Raw genomic sequence first — 26070 nt, forward strand, 5'->3', positions numbered from 1 at the left:
TATTTCAAATATACAATGGAAATTAATTAACAACACGGGCGCTGGCTATTTTATTGATAAATAAATAAATCTGCTGGTTCAAGGTGGTCGGGGAACTATTTTGATGTAACACAAGGTCGGGGTGCACGCTAAAGGGGAACATGGCGGCTGGTGTTAGTGTGAAACATGGATTATTATGCAGCAAAGCCCGGCTGGTTTATGGTCTTCAGAGGAAAATATCACCTTATAGTGTTTGTATCCAGCGAGCAGCCGAAATACAGAGTGTGAGGGCATCAACCAGCACGACGGGAGACTCACAACACACTCAAAAGTACTGCCTGGATCTGGTTAGGTGGGTCTGACTGCTAGCAACACAAACTGGGTTAATTAGCTAATCTGTGTTTATAGAAAGCAGATATAATCCGGTCACTTATAGCAAGAAACTTCGTCCTGTTATTGAAATAAATAAATAAATAAATAGAAGCAATCTAAAGTTTTTAAGTTTTGTGGGGACACATCTCTATGCAAGACTTCTTTCAAATATCGCACACCTACAGTTTACATACACCAATTATTCAAATGAATATAAATTGTATGTCATTTTAATGATTTCTTTAATGCGCCAGCAGTTTATAGTTCATTCATATTATCTCACTCTTATTGCCTGTTTATGCCCTGTCCTTATCTTCAACGCTCTGCTCTGTTGTATGTTAATTGCCCCTTGGGGATAAATAAAGTCTTTCTGATTCTGATGGCAGGGTTGGGCCTTGGTGTTTAGTGGGTTTCTTGAACATCGTTAAGCAATTTCCTTTCATATGAGGGCGACAGTTTAGGTCAGGGGTCCCCAATCCCAGTTTAAATCCATCACAGCTGATTTAAATGGATAAATTACCTTCTCAACATGTCTTGAAGTTCTTCAGAGGCCTGGTAATGAACTAATCATGTGATTCAGGTTTGTTGACCCAGGGTGATATCTAAAACCTGCAGGGACACCGGCCCTCGCGGACTGGGGTTGGGGACCCCTGGTTTAGGTCTTCTTCCAGACCTTTGCCAAGTGGTGACAAATCCGAATAACTTGTACTTTCATACATTTTTTTTAAGCCAATGATCTTGGAATCTGCAGTTGTTTAGAAATGGCTCCACGAGACCTCCCCAACCTGTGTAAATCTACACTTCTCCTTAGATCTGCACTGGATTCCTTGGACTTTCTGGTTCTCATTGCTGGTCAGTTCAATGAGGCCTGTAAAAACAAAGCCCTTTTAAGCTTGCAATGAGAAACTACCAGTTCTATTCTTGTTATGAACTGATATGATCATAATTTAAATCATGACATCTTCAGAAAATGAACTAAAATGGAAACAACAGCTGTAAAAAAGCCACGAGGATCACATACCTCCCCTTGTTGTATGTATATGATCATTGTTATTGTCCGTCACTAAGATTAAACAAAATCTGCAGCGCTGACTTTCTTTTCTGTGTTATAAAGCTGATCTCTAATATTCTAATTTCTAAATGGTGCTAGAAAAAAAGACATATTGTGCCCTTATTTTCTCCACCCATTAACATTGGTTGCTTGAGCTCTTATATGAGAGAACTTACAGATCAAATGTTTTAGAAAAACAATCGTTTCAAAATACTATTATTTTATAGGAATATGGGTGGGTCACTTGAATTTTTTTTTTCTTAAAAGGATCCCTAACAACTAAGACTTCCTAATATTTTGGGATCCCGAACTGTTCCCTGGGATCCCTATTTGCAGGTACTTTTGTTTAGTTTTTAGTAAAACTGTCAGAAACTCACTGGAGGTAATAAGCTCTTTCGGTTGTGTTTGATGTGAACTTATTTTTGTTTGAACATATTGAAGAGAATTGGTTTGTTTAATCTCCTATTTATTTATTATTATTTTTAAAGTGTTTGTTTTAAAATGTGGCTTTTGAAGTTATCTTGTCCAACTTATGCAAAATTACAGTGTTGTCAAAAAAGGCTATACAGAAGTAGCAAGTTAATGGGACTATTTTGTTATATGGGTATGAAAATGTTTTTGGATAAAACATGAAATCTCATCTGCTTCCCGGCACCCCTATCAGCTTGTTCTCTCTCTCCTCCTCAGGTCCAGAGACTATGATGGTTTCCTGTCCTCTCTCCTCCTCCCAGAGAAGGCACGGCGCTCTTCTCTGGCTCTGAGGGCCTTCAATGTGGAGCTGGCACAGGCAGGTATTGGTACAATCAGGCTGAATGCAGAATGATTACTGATAATACTGCTGTTTTTCTACTACTTGCGTCACTGCCGCTGCTACTACTGTTATACCGCCACTATTCCTGACTATCCTCTATCCTGACTTTCCTCTTAATTAAAAATAAAAAAGAAAGGAATTTAATGAAATCCTTACAGTACTTACTTACTTATTCTCAGCTGCATTTAAATAAAGCACCAAATCCACACTTAAGCTTAAATTTCAAAACTTACATTTTAACTACTGATTTTATCTACTGTTCAGATTTTATCTGTTTTGATTTTTGATTTTATATACTGTTTTGTTTGTTTGGTTTTTGTTTGCTTGCTTGTTTTAATCAATTTTAAATCATGCTTTTTATTTGTTTTTGTTTCTAATGTCTCTGTAAAGCACTTTGAATCACCTTGTTGTTGAATTGTGCTATACAAATAAACTTGCCTTGCCTTACAGTGGCTAATTTCAGGTCCTTCTCAAACTGGCTCGTCAACCAATTGTTTTGCTCATTTGTTTCTCTACAAGGTGAAGGACTCTGTTTCCCAAAAGACCATTGGTTTAATGCGAATGCAGTTTTGGAAGACGGCTATAGAAGAAATCTACAGAGATGAGCCTCCGAACCAACCAGTTAGCACTGAGCTGTGGAGGGTAAATATTAGCCAACAGAATACAGGGTATTTTAAGATGTTTTTTCTTCATGTTAGCAATATATAGGGGAAACACTGTCAGGATGTTGGATGTCTTATTTCAGTTTTAAACGTGCCATGCAGTGTGTCGGATTTCTGTGTTTCTGTCCCTCGGCTTCAATTAGCTGAGGGGCACCAATCTGAATCAGTGTTGCACCTCAGCTAATTAACAGTCTGTGTGGTGTTTTTCAGGCAGTGAGGACACACAAACTGACAAAGAGATGGCTGCTGAGGATCATAACAGAGAGAGTAAGACAAAATTAAGATGATCATTAAATTCAAATTGCTGCAAGTTTAAATTGTGATATAATAAATGAAGTTGCTGATGAGTGAAACTGAACACGAATAACTGCTTAAATGTGACAATATAAACTTGTCTTTGCATGTGTATATTTTGCTTTTTTTCAATTTTCATTTATTATTTTCGCTTTGTGGGTTATCTACAAGACCTGTCAGGTGGTTGCATCCTGTGCCCTTAGAGGTTAAATAATGGCTTATTTTAATGGAAATAAAAACTAAACTTGCCAGCTGCTGTTTAGCGTAATTAAAAATGTAAAAAGTGACATTTCTGTTATTAAAACTTTGTTTTACCAGGAAAAGGACTTGGATGACAGAGCCTACAGGAACCTTCAGGAGCTGGAGGCGTATTCAGAGAACACACAGTCATCCTTGATTTACCTCCTGCTGGAGTGTTTAGGTAAGAAACTGTGTTGATAGCTAAAAGACAAACAGTAATTATAAATTGAGGGGTGTCCCGAGTCCCTCCTAAAGACCTTTATCTGGGCAGATCCATCCATATTTTATGGGTCATTGTTTGCTGAAACAAATCCAGTCAAAATCCAGTAGTTTCTTTTTTTCAGCTCTGCTGTGTGTTGTCACTTCAGTGTGCCCGTGTGGCTGCAGGTTTCTTTAATCACAGCCGGATTCTGCACAGCAGCATTTCACTGGATATGAGAGTGAAAGTTAACAGAGTGTGAAAAGGGAAAAATTATCTGGTCAGTGATTGTCTCTGCTCTGACAGCTGTGTCGGCCTAAGCCAGCTCTTCTAACCCTTTTAGCAAATTCACAAGTTTCATTTTAGCACAAATTCTCCTTTTCACCCTTTAAGCCATTTAAAAACTTAAATATAGGTCAAAATAAATGGTCTGTTGTTCAATTTGTCTTCTTTCTGCATTCTGTATCCTGCTAAATATTGTTTCTGGTGTTTTGTGCTGGTGGATTCATCATTCTGTAATACCAGCAGACCCCTCCCTCTAATTGTGTCACATTGTGAGTAAATATGCCAGGAGGCTAGAAGAAGGCTGTGGCTATTACTCTAATGTGCCAAATACATATTTAATCAACACTGAAGTAAATTTATAGGTGTCAGATTGGATTATGATTTGGAGACATTTAAAATGGAAGGACTGTAGTTAGGATTGGGCCCCTCAAAATGAGAAGTCTGTTTTAGATGCTTTAATTGGTGTACTACTTTGGTGTTACGAAAAAAAATTAATGGTTTTGATCCACACAGCATTTAATTTCCAGAACAAAAAACTGTTTTTTGCCTCAAGTGAGGAGTGTGATTTACCTGTGAAAATGAATTATAGTAGGTGATGCCAAACTGTGTGGCTGTCTTTCTTTGCAGGTGTCAAAAATGTCCAAGCGGACCACGCAGCGAGTCACATCGGTAAAGCTCAGGGAATCATAACATGCCTGAGAGCGACTCCTTATCACAGCAGCCGACGGAAAGTCTACCTGCCCATGGACATCTGCATGTTGGTAAGTTGAACTTTTTCTTTGATTTCAGGCCCAAAGGAGCGATCTTACCAAAACTTGGGTGAGGTTTGAGCTGCAGCTGTTGAGACTTTAATGAAGGTGACACGTCTGATAAACTGTGGTTTTGTTGACCCAAATCAAACCCAGGAAATCAACAAATTCAGGACTTGAGCCAGATGATTTTTTTTTTGGTATCATCATCAGCAGATTAATGTGCCTTTGTTATTTATTTCTTATTTATTGTGTTAAATTCATTTCTCAAGAGTCATACCCTAGCGTTTACCTTAACGTTGCCTTACTCAGGCAACTAAATCAAGTCCCGTGAAAATCAAAGGTTTTTTTGTGTATGCAAGCAGGATGTTTTTGAATTTTTATTAACATCACATCCAGTTTAGAAGCCAATCATGGTCCAGTTTACACGAGAGTGATGTGAAAACTTGAAGCCTGAATTGCATATAAACTTTGCAAGGCTTTTTCAGAATGCATGGATGTAATTTAAGCATTTCTAGCCTTGTAACAGAAACCTAAGAGTACTTTCAGTGAAGGATCTTTTAAGTGCTACTTCATATTTAGCTGAGTCTGAATCTTCCTCACAAAAGTAACACAAGGCAATCCCACACATGCCAGCAAACATTTGACCGACTCATGGCACGACTCTGCCGCGTTGTCAGTGACGTTCTTGTTGGAACAGTGTTGAAATTTTTGTCCACCATAAACCGAAAACAAAACTGTGAGGCATTATTACACAACAACAATATGGCAAAACCCTCTTAGTTTGCATATTTGCAGGCACAGCAGAAAAACAAGACACCTCAAATAATTTGCATCCACACGCTGAGCCATCTGTCACACACCCAGAACAATAACAATCCGGCGATGCAGAGGGAGCCAGGATGCGCTGGGCTGTATTTATTGTGCAGATGCGTTTGGACTATTGAATGTAGCATGCAGGTGCTGCCCTTAAAATCTTCGAAGCCTTGTGACAAAACCTACCTCATGTCATCGCCCTCTGCTGCCTTAAGAGGGCGCTGGTGGTGTGCTGTAATACCCTGCACATGTACACATGCACACTTCAGCTCATATTATCCATGCAGGGTGACTTGCACATCACTAATGAACTAACAAAATGTTATAATGTAATGTTCCCTCAATTAGCAAACAGGAGTTGAATTTCTTGGACACAGCAGGCAGGCGCGATGGAATAAATTGTCCCGATACTCGAACAATCACTCATGTTTAAAAAAGCACAAGGGGAGCAAGTTGAGGAGGGAAAAGGGGCTGGTAAGCAGACTGAAGAGTTAATGTTGTTTAAACAGTCAATCAAATCACTGCAAACATTCACAAGGGGATCTGATTATTGTTTTTGATGCAACATTCATCTTTTGAATTACCATAAAATCTTTTTTTTCTTGTTTCTATTTACAAAGATTTGCTTGATTGAATTTCATTAAATTTCCGTTCATATATGAGTCTTAAGATTTAATCAATTACCAAAATATAATATTAAAACTTAATTGGTAACCTCTTCTTTTTTGGTTTTGCTGGATAGGAAGGATGGAGCACAAAGGCAGGACAAAAACTTTTATGTTATAGCAAATTATATTGAAGAGCAACAGAAAATGCTTTTCCAGCACAGCTCACTGGTTAAGCTGGATTTATAGTACTGTTAGAACAACACACCACAGCCTGATGTGAACCTTTGCAGTTAAGTCACACATTGCGCTTACACAGGCTTTAAAAAATCTGATTTGATTTCATGGTTGTAATATGCCACATAAACAGGGTTTATTGATTAACACAGGGATAATGTTTCTGTTCAACTAAGTCTAATGGGCTGTAATTGTATCTAATTTGTTCAAATTGCTGTTACAATAGCTGCTGTTCTTCCCCAAAGAGGGTTTTTAAGCTCCGACTGTCCATGTATAGGTTCCACTGGATCTAAGAGGTCTGCTCTCTTTTGCTGCGTTTTAGTTTAAAAAATATTTCATATTTATTTGCTTGTTAAATTATTAGGTTAGATGAGGTAACAACCCTGTTTCCAGGTCCAATCACCTGGATTAGTTAGAAACCGACAGTGTATGCTGCAGCTGATGGGCTCACATTGTTCTCCAATGACTCTTTGGCAGGGTCGGCATGAAGCTTGGGATCAAAACTTTTTCACAGCAAGTAATCCAAACCACACAGCTGCATACTAATGACATCCTTTGTGTTATGGATGGGCTAATTTCACAAGCTCTGGCATTTATCTCTGCCTGCTGAGCATCCTTGTGTATATTTATGGAGGAAAATTTAACCTTCATCCTAGAGCTTCACTGTGCTAATGTACTAGTCTAAAAAACACTCTGTAGCTACCCACAAGATGGCACATTGTTATGTCAGTCAACTGCAGTAACTCTCCAAATGTCATTGGTAATTAGGTTTTAGTCTTTAGCATCTCCAAAGTTATAGTTGTGGTGTCACAGTCTTCACAGTCTTGTGAAAATGGGAACCAAAACTGAAATTACCCCATAATTCAGCAACTTGTAAAGCCACCACTGGTAGTATCATTTTCTGTATGACTTTATCAGCATCTCAAATCATTGTTGAGGAATTTGTTTGCGGCATTATTTCAGTTCATTGAGGTTTGCACATTTCTGTTCACAGCTCTTTTGAGGACCTGTTACAGCATTTCAGTCTGACTGTAGAGTTCTTTGGTATACAGAGCAGTTCAGTCAACGCACAATGCAGTAAACCCAAATCATCACACCTCCACCGCCGTGCTTGACAGTTGGCATGGGGTGTTTGTGCGGATGTATCACATCAGGCCTGCAGAGATGTAGCTCTTGAGTTTTTTGCAGTTTCTTTCACTGAGCAGTCAGACCTTGGAGTGAATTTGCTGGGGCGTCCTCTCCTTGGCATTGTGTTAACACACACGTGAATGCGCCAATCTGGCAAACTGCCCAAACATCTGGCTTTTACACAGGTGCTCACACTTGCTGATTATCAGTTAACCCTCTCAGGCTCAAATTAAGTTTTGGTTGCTAATGCACAACCACGTCCTGCAGTGGTACTTCTGAGTAAAAAAAACTCATAAAATATGTATGTGGGGTAATCAGGTTGTTAGTGTTTAACTGTTGCAAATCTGCAACGCCTGCCTTGAGAGGGTTGAGTGCATGTGACTAGCAGCACCTGTAGCTTACTCTCTTAACTCCCTTGGAAGCTGTGTGGGTGTACTTAAGTTTTTTTTACCCGACTGCAGAGATTCCTGAAAATAATATTTTTTTTCACATGACTGTAGGCATGTCATCTGTAGCTGTCACCTAGCTAGCTAATTTGCTGTTAACCTCTGAATCGCCTCGATCTCATAAAACCTTTTTTTTTTTTTTTTCTTTCCACAGACAACTGGAGTGATTAATACTCGGTACTTTATCCGATACTTTATGCACTACATGGATCATTTTATTGGTTGAAAGAATTTGGACTGTTTTTAATATTTGGGCCAACAAGCCCACAGTTGGTTAAGGAGCTGTGGTGCAGATTGTCCATAAATTGTGAGGTTGGTGGTTTGATCCCCAGTCAGCATGTCACAGTACCTTTGGGCTTTGGGTTAAATCCTCCCTTAAAAATAAAAACTTGATGTGTGTCATCTTTATGTGATGGCGAAAGCACCTTGTTAAGTACAAAATGAAAATACTATGCGTGTGGGTGACTGTTACTTGAACCGTAAAAGGCTTTGAATTGCCCGAGTCAGTAACAGAACTATTTACATGCAGGCTTACTAGAATATACAGTCTGAACAGTGAGAGTTTTCTCTCATCTTTTATTCATTAACACTGACTGACGTCCTGCAGTTTATTTCATTGTGAGCTCCATTCAGTTCTGTCGCACTCTGACAGGGAGTGACGTGCATCAAAATCTGCAGGATTTAAAGGTAAATCCCACTCACTTGTTGCACGAGGTCACAGTGTATTTACCCATGTGGAAAAGATATATATAAATCTTATAAAGTTTGTATCTGTCTTGTGTGAAACTTGTATGAAAAGCATATAAGAGCGAAAACAGATATAAGATCCCTTGAAAAATTATATAATGAAACTTGTATGTTTTGGATACTTACTAAAACAATGTATGAAAGTAATGAGAAAGTGGCCACTTTCATGAGTAAATCATGTAAGCCTTATATGATTTACTCATGAAAGTGGCCACTTTCATGAGTAATCACATATAAGTTTTTACTATTTCTTTTCCATATGGGTAGTTTCATTGAAATAAATTTAATAGTATGCACAAATGTTAATTGTATTTTATACACTTGTCAACTTAAATCAGATTTAGTTGCAGGAGGCTGTTCAGTGCCCTTTGTGGAATTTCAATCACCATCACTCACTGCAGGAAACACCGTGATTGGTACGACACATAGAAAGCCTGATGTTTATAAAGGGCAGCAAAAAAGAATGGATGCAGTAATCATCTATTCTATTTTATGCTACTTATGTGGTGGATGTTTTAATTAAATGAAGTACAGATTATTCAGAGTGATTGTTTTACACTGATTGAGTGGAAAGTAATTTAAAAGAGGATATAGGGCTGTAAAAGTTGCTAAACTGGGATGTGAAAAGTGCTGTTAGTGGGATTTTTTTACTTGCCAATATATAAAAGTGCTCTGCTTTGCCTCTAGTAGCCCCTGGACTTCTGCAGAACTGCAAAGGATGTTAATTTTATGTTTGGTTCCAGGTGCCTTGCTTCAGTGCGTAGTCTGCTCCCAAACAGCACCAACAGTGTGCAACATTAGCGCTTCATCGTTTCAAGTCACAGAGTCCAAAACCAATGTGTGTCAATCTTTTTATATACAGTCTATGGTCACATGCAAACATGAACAGGATACTGAGTGCAGGCCATGAGTGCATAGCTGTCTTTAAGAGCAGAGGTTCTGTGGATGTTATACAGGAAGCATTTTGTTGCTCCTTGATATTCTTATATTGGAGCCTTTAGTAGCAAGAAAATAGTATTAAATGACATCCTCGTTTTTTGAAGCATAGTGAGTGTGAGTGCATCGAACAGTCCACTTAAAAATACAGCAAAAACCTGGCATATGATAAGCTTCTATCATTTTGTGAAATTAGCACAAAGGACTTTCAGAATAGCAACAGCTTTAACAGTCTGGATTGTTCCATCCTTTTGTTAAATGAGGCACAGGAAATATTGATTGAAGTTATGCTGGCAGTGGAGATATCATCACCTTTGTGCTCTTATTCCATTTGGCACCATAAATAACACTTGAACTACAAGCTGCGGCACAGCTTTTGTAGGTTGTTTGCAGTCATTCTTCACTCTGCTCAATATCTGTCTGCCTCTGTCGAAGTTCTGACATTACATTCGTAAATATTATGTTGTGAGTGCAAAAATAACAAATCCAAACACAGGACCAAATTGCTTCGTCTGGGTTTTGTCACCTGACTTTTCTCACTCACACAGTGTAACAGCTGGGCAGTGTGGGTACACAATTTGTGTTACTTTGTTTTTCATTGATGCTTGAATTCTGAAAATGACTGAGAAAAAGGTAGAAATTACACAACTGATAATAGGCAGACACTGCAGGTAGTCTGGTTAGAGGTAATTGGATGGTCAGGAACCCCTCATCATCTTTCCTGGAAATAATTTCTCATATTCAACGTCACTTTTATTATTGCCTTCCACTTTTTTTTTTCTTCCCTTTTTCTAGTTTTTTTTTCCATTCTTTTCCCGCAATAGCTCATCCTTCACAATTCCCCCCCCCCCCCCAGCAGACCTAGAGCGGAGAGTCTCAGTTTAGTCCCTACTATCTGCTTGTCTGCGATGTAAACACATAGGGCTGTGCGATATGACCAAAATCTCATATCCCGATATAAGACATCTATCGTCCCGATAACGATATAAATCACAAAAATGTAACATTTTCTGTAAATTCTGTGAATCTCGGGCAGCTCGACTTGCGGGAAGTGTTTCCAGCTGCGCGTCATGTAGCTGGAGTCGAGTGTTTTAACCGATGCATGAAACGATACATTTTTAGACATAAGTTGTAACGGCCGCCGTTTTCTTTGTGAGTATTTATTACACGGCGTGCTGCGGGGAAAAGCCTGTTCTAACGTTTGAGTCTAAGGTTTATTTTTTTTAGCACCTGGTGGCTCTTTTTTTTACTTCTCATCCGTAAATAATCTGCTCTTTAATGTGATTCAGTTTATTTTGAAAAGTCTCAACAGGATCTTGAGCTTTATTGTGAAAGGTTTATGTGGAACATAAACAAGCGGACACGCAGTGGTGCTACTGTCATTGTTGCTAACCAGAACGCATAAAAACAGGCGCTTGTCCGTCCGTCGTGGTTATATTAAATATATGAGAAAGAGAGAACTTTAAGAAATGAATATAGCCACTACAGTGACCATCAAAACGATGAAAAAATATTGTCGTAAACAGTTTATTTTGCGACACCACGAAACAAACGATAGCGTAAAATGAAACTATAGACGTTTTTATATCGTCATCCGATATATATCGTTATATCGAACAGTGAAGATATCCATTTGCTAAATTTATGATTCCTGCTACTCAAATATTTTAAAGTAATCCAGAATATCATATATAGGGCTAACAATACTTAATAATTACTATTAATCCAACAGTCATTCATTGTATGTGGTGAATATGCTAATAAAAGCTTATGATAGCTGATTTCGTCAAATGTCTGTTTTTTTTTTTTTTTTTGTTGTTGTTTTTTTTGTTTGTTTTTTTTTATCGGAGCAAAATGAATCTCCTCATGTGTCCAAAAAGAAACCTGTCTTGATTCAAAAAGATGCTGATTACAACAAATGACAATTTAACTAATGATACAGTACGTCTCCATTTTCCAAATCAAGCCAGCTTGTAAATTGTTTCATGGTTAATATAAATGTTATTGTTACGTTTTTGTACTGTGTAATTATGCAACATTATACTGGAAATCCCATCATTTATTGAAGAGGGATTTTTTTCTACACCACCACAACAGATTTTAAATAAAACAAAGATTTAAATAAAGAGAAGACAGATATACTCTCACTGGTCACATTATTAGGTACTGTTGAGTAGCTTGGTAACACAAATATCTGTTCAGGCATTTGCATAGTGGCAACCCATACCTGCTGGAGGAAGTGGAAGGAAGGTGATTTAAATGACTTTGAACGGGGTGTGGTTGTTGGTGCCAGATCGGCTGGTCTTACTTTCCTACAAAGTCTCCAGGGTTTACAGAGAGGTCTGAAAAAGAGAAAATACCTAGTGAGTGGCAGTTTTAGGAGATTTTAAAATCGTTGTTTGGTGTGAGTTTCAATTCAGATGTTAAGTTCAAAATTTTTTAGTAAAACAGCATAAAAGCTTAGATCCATCCTGCCTCGCGTCCATACTTTAGGCTGATCGCTACAGTTTGTGTCTCTTAATACTAATACTAACTGATTTATCTTCTGATTGCTGCTTACAGCAGGGTAATGTGCAAGGTCAGGAACTTGTTTCTTGGACATGACAATGAATCAGACGGCCCACAGAGTCACCAGATCTCAATCCAGTAGATCAGCGTATGATGTGGTGGTCAGGAGGTTCAAATAGTGGATGTCATGTCAATGTGGACCAGAATCTCTGGGGAATGTTTCCAGCACCTTGTTGAATCTGTGCCGTGAAGAATTAAGGAACTTCTGAAGACAAAGGAGGTCCAACCTAGTTGTGATTTACAGGGAGTCCTGAAAGATTTCTATGTATTGTATGGTCAATGCCGTATTTGGTTAAAATCCTTGAAATAAACCTGACAGTCTAAACTTCAGTTAAATCTTAAATACGTTATTTTAGGTGACGTACAGATGCCATATCACAAAAGACCAACACTTTGGTCCGGTTTCAGAAAAATTACATGCTATGTGCTGAAAGTTGAAAACTTTTAATCACACAACCATGTGGTCTGAAGGCAGTTTCTTTCTTTCTGTGTCGGTCGATTTGCAAATATGAAAAAAAAAAAAAACTTCATTTGATGACATTTGTTTTTTAAGCTTTTCGTGGCTTTCTGGGCTTTTTTTTTTTTTTCATTGTTTTGAATTATTGTGACATATTTTAATGTAATATTGTTGGTACACAGCAAAACTTTCATAGTTTTTGTTCTCTCCAAAGTCCCAGTGTCTACCAGACTTCCAACAGTTGCCTATCATGTTTACAGAAACAGTTATTTTGTGCATCTCCCAAAAGCTCATTTAGCACTTTCTCAAGTTTTCTTGAAGTTTAATTTATTTATTTCAATTCAAAAACTCTTGAACACCTGAGTATATATATATATTTTTTTAGGTACAAAAAGAATAGATCATTGTTACCAACCAAACATACGAGTCTTGAGATAAAGATGTTACAGACAAAGAGAATTAATCTTTGTTAATGTAATGCTGTTTGTAGGGAATAATTTTTCTAAATTCTGCTGTAAATATCACTTTTGTTCCTTTTTATATCTCAGCTATAAGGTAACCTGCAAATGGTCATGCATGTAAGATTTTATATTTTATATTCTGCTGGAGGAAAAGTGCTCATGGTGCAGAGGAATCAATGCTTTCAGTTTATGTGAAATAAATAGAACAGGCTTTGCTGCTTTAATGATCCATGTAAACTGCAGGATGTCAATAATGGACACCAGCCATTGATTTCTCTCTTCTTCTTAGTGGCCTTGACTTGCTGTCACATCATTATGTGTGGCCACATATGGAGACGCACCAGTGGGAGTTATATTAATACCACATCATCCAACAAGTTGAAAGAACTTATTAAAACGCGACATGTCTGCAGGTGTGGAAAAGCACAAAATTTAGTTCCTTGAATTAAAGTCTTGAATAAAATTTCAATCTTAGCTCATGAATTTGTTTTCCACCTTGGAATAGGCTCAACATTCCTGCTAGACTTTCAACATCAACAGGAATACTAGTAGACATTAAATGTGGGATTGTAACAGTGGATTATGTTCACTACTTTTTTTGTTGAGTTTCATACACAGTCGCTAGTGTCGCTGGAAAGGTGGGAGGTATTCTGAAAATCATCAGTTAAAATGACCTGTTGTTATCTTGTCAGCTTGTTGTGCTTATCTGGATCCAGGGTAATACATTTATGGAAAAATGGGAATTAGTCTGGGATTGAATTGGTTGTTCTGATATGCATTTCTGCATATACACTTTATTATTATTTCTACCAGTGACCTGTGTTTTTTTTGTTTGTTTGTTTTTGTTTTTAAAGGGGTGTGGGTGGGGTGTTAAACTGCATTTTGTGTGATGTTAGTTACTGCATTAAACACCAATAACTGAAGTGTTTACCACTTTTAAATAGATTGCAAAGGATTTGATGCTTACATTATGTTAATTTAAAAAAAAAGTATATTGTCATTGAGTTGTAAATAATTTATTTGAATTAAATACAATTGCTTTAACTTCCAGGGTAAAAATAATCGCACCCCCTCTGTGAGCAAGCGCATGGTAAATGGCGGGAATGACGAATCCCCTTTTAACAGGAAGAGACCTCTGTCAGGCGCAGCTGGTTCTCAACAAAAAACTATTATATCATGCAAAAATTTTCCACAGTAATAACATGGTGCTAACACGGAAATTGCCATGGTTTTTAACAGGGTAACTACTTATTTATACGAAAATGTCATTTAATACCGTTTTCTTGCTACTTAAGGCTCCAATATAAGAATATCAAGGAGCAACAAAATGCTTCCTGTATAACATCCACAGAACCTCTGCTCTTAAAGACAGCTATGGTCATTAAATGGCCTGCACTCAGTATCCTGTTCATGTTTGCATGTGACCATAGACTATATATAAAAAGATGGTCACGCATGGGTTTTGGACTCTTTGAAACTTTGAAATGATGAGGCGCTAATGTTGCACACTGTTGGTGCTGTATGGGAGCCGACTATGCACTGAGGCAAGGCACCTGGAACCAAACATAAAATTAACATCCTTTGCAGTTCAGCAGAAGTCTAGGGGCTACTAGAGGCAAAGCAGAGCATTTTTATCTATTGACAAGTTAAAAAAAAAAAAAACAACCTGTAATGTAAACACTGCTGCAGTGTGTGTATTTATTTATTTTTTTAGTATTCAAGTGTGGGGGTGGTATGCCCCCATAGCACAATGTCACATTTCATTGCTAGAGCTCCAGGAGCCAACTCGGTGCTTTTAAACCTTTTTCAGCATATTAAAGAGAAGACTCGGCTCGTGTGGGAAGTGGAGCTAAAATGGATACAGCTGAACTGCAGAGATAGTTTTTGTTGTTAAATTGAAAGAACAGCTGTGAACTGAAGGCACAAACATCACCGTTTTTTGTTATTGTGTGTCTCTCCAGCACGGAGCTTCTCAGGAGGATTTCATCCGGGGCAGCCGGGAGCAGAACATTCGGGATGTTGTGTATGACATCGCCAGTCAGGCTCACGTGCACCTGCAACATGTATGTACTTCACCTACACAATAAGGTCTACATTGCATGCACATGCACATGGCATATTCCTGTATAGATGTTTCACATGGCAAAAACATGTTCTTTTTAGTGCTACTTTTATATATGATTCACTAGTTTATGAAACTTGGCTTCTGGGATTTACATATGCATCGACATGTACTCAGTTGGTGCAGGCTTTTGTCCAAAGTAAGGGACAACAGATCAAAGAAAAGCTTTGAGAATAATTAACTCAACACTCAGCACCATATCCCATTTGAAACAAGTGCAACAAGCCTGCAAGTGTATGAAACAACATAAAGTGCATAGCAAATGACCTTTTTTCATCTTCTCCTGAGAGGTAAGGAATGAGAGCAAGAGAGCACATTAGATGAGTAAGCACCCTTGTGTGGTTTTTGAAGTTTGAGTGGGAGTTTGAGGGCTAGTTGTTGCTCATTTGAGAATATGGTACCATAGGGGAAGCCTGAACAACAGAATTTGAATATTTCTCATCATCCAGCCACTCTGTGACTGCCTTGCTTTTGCTTAAAGCTCATTGGCACTTATTGTTAATTTCAGGCACTGTTCACGAAAATAAACAAAAACAGGAGGCCTAATTTCCTCCTGTTTTTTCCTCCTCTTTAGATACATAGGCCTAAAAAGAGGTCAGTGACCCTCTGGGAATCTCTGGTGACTAGAAAAATGTGTATTTCCTGACGGGTTGATAGGTAGTTGCTGCAGGTGAAATCAGTCACAAAGAGGGCTTTAAACCAAAAACAACCTCGTGAATGCTTTGATTGCTAGTAGGTTGCTGATAGTTTGCATGAAAGACACCAACTTGTCTGCAAACATTTTCCAACTATGGAGAAAGCAGTAGTGAAACCCGAGTAAGTTCGAAGCAGTCGGGAAATGGAGAATATCTCCTTTCAAAATAAAAGTTGCGCTTTTTAATACATAACTATTGCAGTAGTAAAGGCAACACAGTTTCAGTACCAGTTAGCAAGTAGTTGGCAGTTGTTTGCATGCAAGATGCTAAGGGAAGATGCTAACTTGCACACGAGTTAGCATCTTCCCTGCAGAATACAGGCAACTACAGCAATGTGATCGGCATATATCAGTTTGCGACCAATTTCATATAGTAACTGGAACCATGAGTGTATATTTTATATACATTCATGTATATAAAATTACACTTTTTTTCCCCTAGCAACCCATTGAATGTCCGTGGGTCTGTAACCGTGTGGGACTGGGGCTTAAAACAGCTGACCACAGTAGCTTTTAGAAATATTCTAATATTCCGCAGTTACAAAGTGTATTTTAAGTTGCATAATAAAAACATTTGGATCTTTCACAAACAAATTCCACACAACATATGCACGGTTATGTCGGCCCTTTGAACTCCAAACTGTGTTTAACTTCAAACAAAAACAACATAAAATTTGTTGGTCTTTACCTCTGCCATTGTGTTGCTCTTCCTCTAATTTGTCAGTGTTGTCCAGTATGTTGCCCTAATGAGTACTGAATATTTTCAGGTGACAAATCGACATCAAAGTACAGTTCAATTGAGTTACAGTTAAAAAGAGAGATGGATATTTTTTTCATATGTTCAGTCAGCACTGCACATGAATATGTATGCTGGATTGCATTCTTATAAACTACATGTTTGTGTTCACCCAGTGCAAATGTAAGCTTACTTTGGATAATAGTGGTGCTCAGGGGAAATAATCAGGCTTTGTAAACCTGTTAGTAGGAGACACTCGTCTTTCAGTGCGGTATTTCTACAGTATAGAACATAACCAGGCTGATCTGTTAACACACTCAGGATTTCCACAAAGGCCTTGAATTCAGCAGCAGCATCACATCGAGGCTGGCCAAGCTCACAACATATATTTTTGCATAATGCCTCTGCAACACCTGTTGACTCGTTTCAGAGACGAGATGAAGTAAAATTCTCCTCCGCATTACTGTGTTTTATAACACTCTTGAACACCTCTTAATCCACTCAAAACAGCATGAACAAAAAGCTGTGCTATAATGTAAATGAACACCAGTGACACATAATGCTTTGACATGCTGTGATGTGCGTCTTGCACATTGAAAATGCCCTGGAAATGTCTTCAGTTTGAGTATTGTCTAACTAATGTAGCTCTAATTAGTTGGGAGCTAATTAGTTGGGAGATTTATTAACCTCCACTTACATGCCTCATTGATTTTTGTACTTTAGGAGGCTTTTTCATTAAGTGGCTTCCCAAACATTCATCAGCAGTTACTTGTTTTAATTTGAGCCTTTTTTTATACCAGTTAGGAGTGTCGCCAACAGTTAAAGGACGTGTGATATTAAAGTGTAAACAATAAAATGTAAATGATTTCTCTGCCATGAATAGATGTAATGTTATTTATTTTCCTATTGTGGCTATACCCATTAACCAAAGAGCCAGTTTACACAAATTATGCAAGTAATGACTCTTTGTGTGTGTGGTATGTTTACATATGTTTGTGGGGATCAAATGCCCCCATTTTGAAGGCATTTTTAAGAGTCAAAATGTGGTTTTAGTGTCAGGATTACAATAAGTTAGGGTTACGCATTCATTTTTGATGGTAAGCGGCTAGGGAAAGCATTATGTCAATAAGATGCCCCCACAAAAATATGAAAATGTGTGTGTGTCTGTGTGTGTGTTTTTTGTTTTTTTTTTTTTTTTTTTTTATAATTAAAATAAATGCATATTTAAAATGATTAAAACAACTGGAAATTTTAATTCAGACAAAATGTTACATTTAATTATCATAAAGTCAGTTTTTCTAAATGACTTCTAATGTGTTTTTTTTTTTTTTTTATTTATTTATTTTTTTTATTATTCACAGTGTGCTTAAAGTCACATTTGTCTTTTCTACAGACTCCTTTCTAGGTTTAAAAGAAGTGGTACTCTTCCTAGACTGTTGGTCATTGAAACAAGATTAATCCGTCCTTGATGTGTTTCTTTTCAAGACTGACTTCTCAATGGGTCTTAGTTCTTATTTGCAGTACTTGTGTAGCAACACCAGTGATAGGAACACTTACTGTGAGCCAGATGAACAACTACATTGTTTTTTGGTTTTAAAATCTCTTTAATGACACTTTAAATTAAATATAAGACCAAACTTGAATCAAAAATTAATTCATTAAAAGGATAAAAAACAAACTATTCTCTTTACAAGTCAATATTTTTATATAATCTCAAAATTAACATTTAGGAATAATTTAAAAAATGGTTGGGTTTAAACATGCTGTGCATTTGTTATGGTGTTCTGTATTTTCATATTACTATTTCTTTGAGTTACAAGTAAGTTGGCTAGTAAGGTCTCACACTTCATCACCGTATTCTAAGCCTTGCTGGATCTAAGTGTCAGGTACTTTCCTGTATTAAGATGTTTTTAAGCTTGACCTGCAGCTTTTAAGTTAGCCAGTGTTTCTTATCTGCTTATTGTTACTGTTAAGAATCAACTGCATGAAAATTGGGTGGCCCAAGATGGAGCAATAAGTCTAACCAAACCACTTACAAATTGATTTGAAATTCAGGGAGATTTGATTAAGTGTGGAAAAAGTATTCAGCCTCCCTAAACGCCCAGTAGGAGTCATGCTGCTCTGCAAGAACATTGATGACACGTCAAAGCATAAGATAGAACTAGTCGCCATCGCTTTTGACTTCCACTTGTCCCGATCAAATTTTTAAAAGATACACTGCATACCATCGATATGGTGTCTGAGCTGACAAGCCACTCTCCCGAGAAACCATGAAAAACAAATTACCACCAAAATAATGCATACATGTTTCATCTTTGCTCATTGTAAGAGTCTCTACTGTCATTCTTGGTTACTGTGTAGTATACCACAAACTTCATTCATCTAAATCGAATATGTCGGATTTATTTTTGAAAATTAAAGAGAAGCCAATAACCAGGGCGAAAATCGCAGAAGTCATCTAGCTCATAAAAAAAGTGATTTGATTGACGTCTCAGTGCAGCAAGTGTAGTTTATGTGCTGCCAGTGTGTCAATATGTTCACTTGCTCCTTTGTATAACAACAGAAGCACAAAAATGTGTAAGTTGTGTCCATGAGAGAACAAAAAAAGACCTGAGTTCTTCACTGTAACCAGTCCGTCCCACAGCTTCAGGTATGTGCTGTGTGATGGCAGACAAACATGAGATGTAACCGTTTCCTGTTGTTTCTGTGTGGGTGAACGATCTTTAGAAAAGCAACCCTAAAAGGCCGGTGTGGGTGCGTTTTCAAATATTTGGTGTGGGTGAGTGTAGATAATTTTTTTTTCTCTCCATTTAATTTCTGTTTATTGTGCTCTCTCCTTCAGGCACGATCCTTTAGCCACAATGTTCCAGCAGCTGCCACTCCAGCCTTCCTCCCCACTGTAAGTCAAATAATGTGGTTATGGTTTTATTCTTTGACAATTTGATGCTGACATTTCTCTGTATGCCTTCTGAACTGCTTCATATAAAATCGCTCTATATTTATTTTGGAGAAAAATTTATCTGAATGTCAAATATGCCAAAAAAAAATGTCTTAAAGTGACTCAGAGCTTTAATTAACCTCCCATGAAAAGCTTTTAAGAACTGAGCCCATCAATTTATTCTAGTGGATTCCTCTTTTTGTTCAGAAAGACTACCAGAAAAACAGACTTCCACTGAGGCCAAGGCAAAGCGATTTTTCAGGCTTCTGTTGCACCCAAACATAGTATCCTCATCACTTCTTATCAAGAGTTAAATTGACTTTTCAAACATTCCTTTAGGCTTGAAAATTACGGCTCTATATCTGTAAGATTTATTTTGGGGGGCTAAAATAAAATAATGAAATTGGAAATCCACATCACCTCTCTTGGATATTAATGAGGTGTCCAGTATCCAGGATTACGTTATATTTCCCAGTTGATTTCCCACTTTTCTGTCTTTAGGACAGATCACATATGGAGGTTTAAAAATGTTTAGAAGTCTTGCTTATTAACTAAAAATGAATGCAAGTCATGGTTTGTAAGAAGCAATCGCAGTTTAAGCCTTTTGACAAACGAGGATCCGCAGAGAGGCGATAGATCACAGAACGGATTATTCTGGGCAGCCCTGATGTAAGTTGCGAGAATTTATTTATTTATTTTTAAAAAAGCGTGATGGCGTTCTGCTTAAAGACTAAAACGTTTAAAATTAGGGCACAAAGATGTCTCTCTTTAGTTTTCCAGCTGTTACATGCGATATCTCTGGAAGCTCAACTTTTAATTTGGGAAAAGCCTAAACTTTTTAAAATTTGCATATTTTTAAGATCTGTTAACTTTTATGTAACGCTACATTAGAAATCGTGGCGATTAAGAAAACATATTATTCAGTGGGAGAAGAAACCACATAAACGGTAAACCCACTGTGCCAATGAGCTGCCGTGCCCAAAGATGAGTTTGAGAAAGCTTGATTTTACCTGTGACTGCACAGTTAAACCAGATCTGCAGGTACAACATTATGACTACTGACAGGTGAAGTGAATGACACTGATCATCTCTTTCAAGTGAACTTTTTGTCCTGAACGTTGATGTGTTAGAAGCAGGAATATATGGGTAAGTGTAAGGATTTGAGCAAATTTGGCAAGGGCCAAATTGTGCTGGCTGGACGGCTGGGTCAGAGTATCTCGAAAACTGTTGCTCTTGTGGGGTCTTCCCAGTGTGCATATCAGTATCTTCCAAAACTGGTCCCAGGAAGAAGGAGTGGTGAACCAGTGACAGTCTCATTGATGAGGGAGGGAACCAAAGCAGGTCTGATCCAATAGACGAGCTACAGTAGCTCAAATTACATAAATAGTAAATGTTAGCTCTGATAGAAAGGTCTCAGAGTACATATTGCATCGCAGTGTTATTGCGTGTTGAGCTGCATAGCTGCAGACCAGTCAGGGTGCCCATGCTGACCCCCCATCCTTCACTGAAAGCACCAACCCTTTCATAGAAACGGTATTCCCTGATGGCTTTGGCCTCTGTCAGCAGGATAATGCATCCAGCACAACTATGAGTTTCAGGTGTTAGGACTTGGTCTCCTAGATCCCCAAATCTCAATCCAATCGAGCATCTCTGGGATATAATGGACAAACAAATGCCAGATACCACAGCACACCTTCAGGGGTGAAGAGGAGTCCATGCCTCACCGGGTCAGGGCTATGTTTTGGCAGCAGAAGGGGAACTAACATAGTATTAAGCAGGTGGTTCTAATGTTATGCCTGATCATTGTATACCATATACAAGAAAGAGTGAAAACAACCCTTCAGATTGGCTGTCATTTGGGGAAAACAACAAATGGGGGTTACATCTGGCCACTGGGCCTGGTAGTGAGCAATCATTGCTTATGGCCAAAAAACTCAGTTTAGGTCATTTTAGCTGAATGTCCTTTCTCAAGATGCCTCAGGATGTTACTCATCATTTGCAGTTTGAGCGAGGAGGAAAATTGATGGCACACAATGTTAAAAACAAAAACATGAGCATGCTCATCGTTGCACTGCTGACCTTATTTGTTGCCTCTGGACTTGGGCACAGGACTCTTCATCAAAACATTATTTGGACAGTGACTTGTAGCTACACAGGCAGCTCTTATCTCCAGCAGTGATCTTCAGCATGAAAGCTGGGTCAGTTTGACACAGAAGTTGATAGATAAAATTTGAGGTCAATGTTTGAATCACAGATTCGGTGTGATTCAAATATTCCAATGATTCAAGTCCCGCAAGGTTTTAATCACAGATGGTAGTTTAGACATTCACTTTTAGAACAGACAAGTATGCAACAAAGTGTTTTTCTCATGACGCAGATAGACGTTGTAGTCAAAGTTGAGTGTCCACAAGAAAGACTGTGATTAAGCTGCCTGCTTTTTTGTTTTTGTTGTTTTTTTTAAAGTGTTATGTGTTTATGTGTTGAGTCCTTTGCTGTGTGTGTTTTCAAAGAGGTGAAGAAGGGTTTTGATCCTTGTTATTTGTAGTCTATCTCCAAAAAAATGAATAGCTTGAAAAAGTTCATTTTAATTTAAAAAGTAAACTGTCAAATTCTATATTTATGACATGTAAAGTGAAAACTTCAAGCCTTTTTGTTAGAACTATTTAAACAGTGCGAATACACACAACCACAATCACAGGGATGACACTGACCTGACAGTTGTCCAGATGACAATCATCAGCATCTTTCACAACGAGGTTAAGTCACAGAAAGTTCTGGAAAGGCTGGCTTCTCAAGTGCTGTATGAAAGCAAGGTAATGGAAAATCGACTGGAAAGTAAAACTTTGTCAGAAACAGGGAAGGGTGCACAAGCAACATGGATCACTTCATCCTTGAGAGGATTGTCAAGAAAAGTCAATACCAGCTTTACAAGAAATGGACTGAGGCTGGTGTCGGTGCATCAAGGGCCACCATGCTGCAGGAAAGAAGCCACAACTGTCACATTTCTATTATCGGCCCACTCCTGAATGAGAGAAGACAGACGTGTCATACCTGGGCTAAGGAGAAGAACTACTGGACTCGTGCTCAATGGTCCAAAGACCATCTACCAGGAGATTCTAGACCACTTCATGCTTTCATCTGCTGAAAAGCTTTATGAGGATGCAAAGTCCTTTTCCAGCAGAAAAGTCCAAAATACTACCAAAGGGTTTGCTAAGCATGCGACTACTGTGCTTCAGTGTTCCAGCCAACTCTCCTGACATCAACCCAATAGAACATTTAAGAAAGATGAGAAACGGCTGAAACTGATATCATCAAGTCAAGCTGGGCTTCAGTAACAGATCAATAATAACTTAAGTTGAACACCTCCATGACTCATCACTGCAGTAATTTGTGATAAAGGAGCCTCAACCAATTTTTTTTTTTTTTAAAAGCTTGAGGTGTTTCACTTTTTGTGTCGTGGATATAGAAGATGTAAAAGTTGACCTTTTTGACATAAATTATTTAAAAATAGATTTTTTTTTCACAGTAGAGTTAGTTGAGATGCACTAGTACTCTAGCGTACTGAATTTAAAGTAATACGTGTTTGGTACCATGAGAATGAAGCACAATATGATTAATCAAAGCAATCTGCTTTATTGTCCTCCAAATATGTTAGACTGTTGCCTACAAAAAACTAACAACTTATGGAATCAACACCTGTTTTTAATTATTGATGTCATTATGTTGCTGCTACCTGTGTAAAATCTGAACAATACATCATCAAATATCTGCAAACTCAGGATGTATCTTGTGTTTTCAGAGTAGATGTATTCAGATGAAAATGTAAAGAACTTGCACTAAGTGCTGTGTAAGCAAACTGCAGCTCATCTCTTTGGAGATGAAATGACATCATTATATGACTAAAGCTGAATAAAAAAAAAAAAAAATGTTTCTAAAATTTTATTAACAGCATTACTAAAGTGTGAGTACCTGGAAATTTTTGCTCTACAACACTGAAGTGATGTAATTCACCGAAGGGTTAGTCAATACTTCCCAGTAGCTAAAAATGCAGCACTGCTTTTATCTCACAAGTGGTTCCTAAAAGGAATACACTGTTTTAAGCTGACTATTTATACCTGCATGCAGAAGCTGTTTTCTGATTGTAAAACAATGATTTCAGATGATAATGATGCTGATGTACTGACCTGCATCTACTACAGCACAAAGCTGAAAAGCTCTCCAACTCTGCAGTTTGCAGCACAAATCACTCTGCACTCCTGAGTGTAGATTATGATGTTCACGCTGCGGTGGACTTGTATTATTTGTCCATATGCATGTGCTTGATACTTTTCCAGCTCAGTGTTCTTGCCCGCACAAGAAAGCCGGCACAGACACTCACGTTTCTCACCGCGCCTCGGATGAGTCATGTGAAACAGCAGGGTAAAAACAGAGTAGTCCTAGTGAAGCCTGAGGGACATGAAACGCACAAACCGCCGCTTAGGTTCTTTTATATTAACACATGAGTAGTTTATTTAAACCTTACAGTTGAGAGGGTACCTTTTTAGAGCTGAGGACAAATGCCATAGCAATATCAATGCAAAGTTCTTTATGACCTTGATCACTCAGATTTCTAAGAGAGCTAAAATGCTCTTATCTGATGTAGTCATGCAGATGGTTTTCAAATCATTTGGTGACATTTTGTTTGTTTTCCTACTTTAGTCAAGCTGCAATTTTGTCCTCTATACCCAAATATAAAACCATAAAAATAGCATTTTTAAGACTCAGTAGTGCACATCTGTGGCCATAGTCAATTTTTGGCTAGTTTCAGGTTTCTGACTCACCTCCATTTTGCTCAGTGACTCACAGGATATGGAGGGGCAAAAAAAAGACATGGCCAGTGGTGTATGTGTTTACTTATTTCTACCGCAATTGCAGTTAAAAACTTGTTCAAGTACCCTAACCAACAACTAAACCGTGTTATGAAGGTCTGAGTCATATTCATATGAACAATACCTGTAGGAGGATGAGTCGGTGTTTACACTGCAGCTTGTTAGGTCAAACCTGTTGAAGCCGAAACCAAACTCTCCTGTGATGTGTGCTTCAGGTGGTGTTGGAGGACTATCTTCACAGAGTGAGGAGGGTGGATTTTGATGTTTTCCACAAGAGTCTACAGAACAGAAATCCCCTTCTCCCAATCCAGCTGTACATCCGCTCCTGGAAGAAGACTTATTGACTTCATTTCTCTTCTTCCTTCAGCCTTTTTAAGGACTGCTGCAGGAAATGAAGTGCAGGGGATTTATCTCACCACTACCACCAAAAAACCACAAACCCTAGACCAGGTCTGTGGCTCCCACAACAGCTTATATCTTTGAAATATTTGTTTAATCCACAAGTTCACTGGAGGTGTCCTGCCATGCTGATCAGAAAATGCTTGTGTAATGTTTTATTCACAATGTATGAAAACTTTGATCAGATGTCTTCTCGTGGCTTACAGAAAAATCTAATTGCAAATTGGGTCAGTTGTTGTTGTTTGTTTGTTTGTTTGTTTGTTTTTTTTCACTTGTCGTTTCTGTAATAAACACAAACTTACATGTTGAGACCTGTGGGATGTTAGAAGGCACCTCTGCCGAGCTGGACTTGTACGTTGTTTGTATTGACTCTCTTCCTACAGTAAAGTCTATTTCTATTTTTAGTCACACATAAAAAATTTTTACATCTATGTAGCTTTTTAGTGTTATGTCAAGGTGTCTATTTGATGAATACGACGCTGCTACTGTGCTGTTGTTGTGGACATGTTCACTGAAACATGAAACGCTGAGGTATGACTTCAAGCTTTAGCTTCTGAGATCTGAGAAAATGCTGAGTGATAAAACCGGAGCAGTCAGGTGGGTTGGAAACAAACCTCTAGGTGAATATTTAATAAAAACACTTTGAAAAAAACTGTCTGCAGGTACTCTCAAACATTAGTGACCAACATTATGCCTCCCCAGGAACACAATACATGTAGCAGACATGTGTTAATTCTGTTGTGAGCTGTGCTACCGATATGATTTCTACTGTATGTGGAATTGACACGAGCCTGAGGGACAGACCTCGGGACGGTTACATTTAAAAAAATAAAAAATAAAAAACTATGGAATATTTTTTTTTGTCCTTGTTTCCCTATGATTCTCTTGTCTCTTCTGCTCTTACAAATGCCGAGTGCTTTCTCATAGGAGCTGGGGTCTTCAACTTGCAGTATAAAGTTTGGGGTAACTGATGAATTGAAGCTATAAGTAATGTCTGCTTGACTACATTAACACGTGGATGTTTCTCAGTAAAAGTCTGCCAGACCAGGGTTGGACAATTAATGTTCTCAAGAGCTTACATAGGAAACTGGGACTGTTATGGAGGGCCACACCAATAGGCTTATGAAGAGAGCAAAATAATATGAGCAAAATTGAGTTAAGCTTGTTGTTGTGGCCCTCCAGAACAGTCCTAGTTTATTCTTTGACAGTACAGCTGTGGACTCATCATCACATGAATGTCATGGTAATTTGGGGCTTTTAATTTTTTTTT

The 26070-nt window shown here is 38.1% G+C and overlaps 1 protein-coding gene across 3 annotated transcripts; it reads left to right on the plus strand.

Annotated features, from left to right (window-relative positions):
* Nucleotides 1–103: 103 nt before the first annotated feature.
* ndufaf6 (NADH:ubiquinone oxidoreductase complex assembly factor 6) lies at nucleotides 104–25648 on the plus strand. Of its 3 annotated transcripts, none has more exons than XM_040030536.1 (9): nucleotides 104–331; nucleotides 2090–2189; nucleotides 2733–2855; nucleotides 3086–3142; nucleotides 3488–3590; nucleotides 4521–4654; nucleotides 15005–15106; nucleotides 19438–19494; nucleotides 24617–25648. In XM_040030536.1, the coding sequence occupies exons 1-9, from the start codon at nucleotides 141–143 to the stop codon at nucleotides 24743–24745; spliced, it is 996 nt and encodes a 331-aa protein (XP_039886470.1). In that variant the 5' UTR covers nucleotides 104–140; the 3' UTR covers nucleotides 24746–25648. The 3 variants fall into 3 exon arrangements, with proteins under 3 accessions (XP_039886470.1, XP_039886471.1, XP_039886472.1); XM_040030537.1 differs by having other exon boundaries at nucleotides 219–331; nucleotides 2090–2193; XM_040030538.1 differs by having other exon boundaries at nucleotides 249–361; nucleotides 2090–2193.
* Nucleotides 25649–26070: the final 422 nt, after the last annotated feature.

This window comes from Simochromis diagramma, unplaced genomic scaffold (genome assembly GCF_900408965.1).
Source record: "Simochromis diagramma unplaced genomic scaffold, fSimDia1.1 OVJJ01000361.1, whole genome shotgun sequence".
NCBI lineage: Eukaryota > Metazoa > Chordata > Actinopteri > Cichliformes > Cichlidae > Simochromis > Simochromis diagramma.

Excerpts from the sequence above, each read along its gene's own strand:
- ndufaf6 (XM_040030536.1), top strand. The coding sequence starts at position 141 with ATGGCGGCTGGTGTTAGTGTGAAACATGGATTATTATGCAGCAAAGCC. Across the intron at positions 2,190-2,732 it reads TCAATGTGGAGCTGGCACAG|GTGAAGGACTCTGTTTCCCA; the intron begins GCAGGTATTGGT and ends TTTCTCTACAAG. Across the intron at positions 19,495-24,616 it reads CTCCAGCCTTCCTCCCCACT|GTGGTGTTGGAGGACTATCT; the intron begins GTAAGTCAAATA and ends TGTGTGCTTCAG.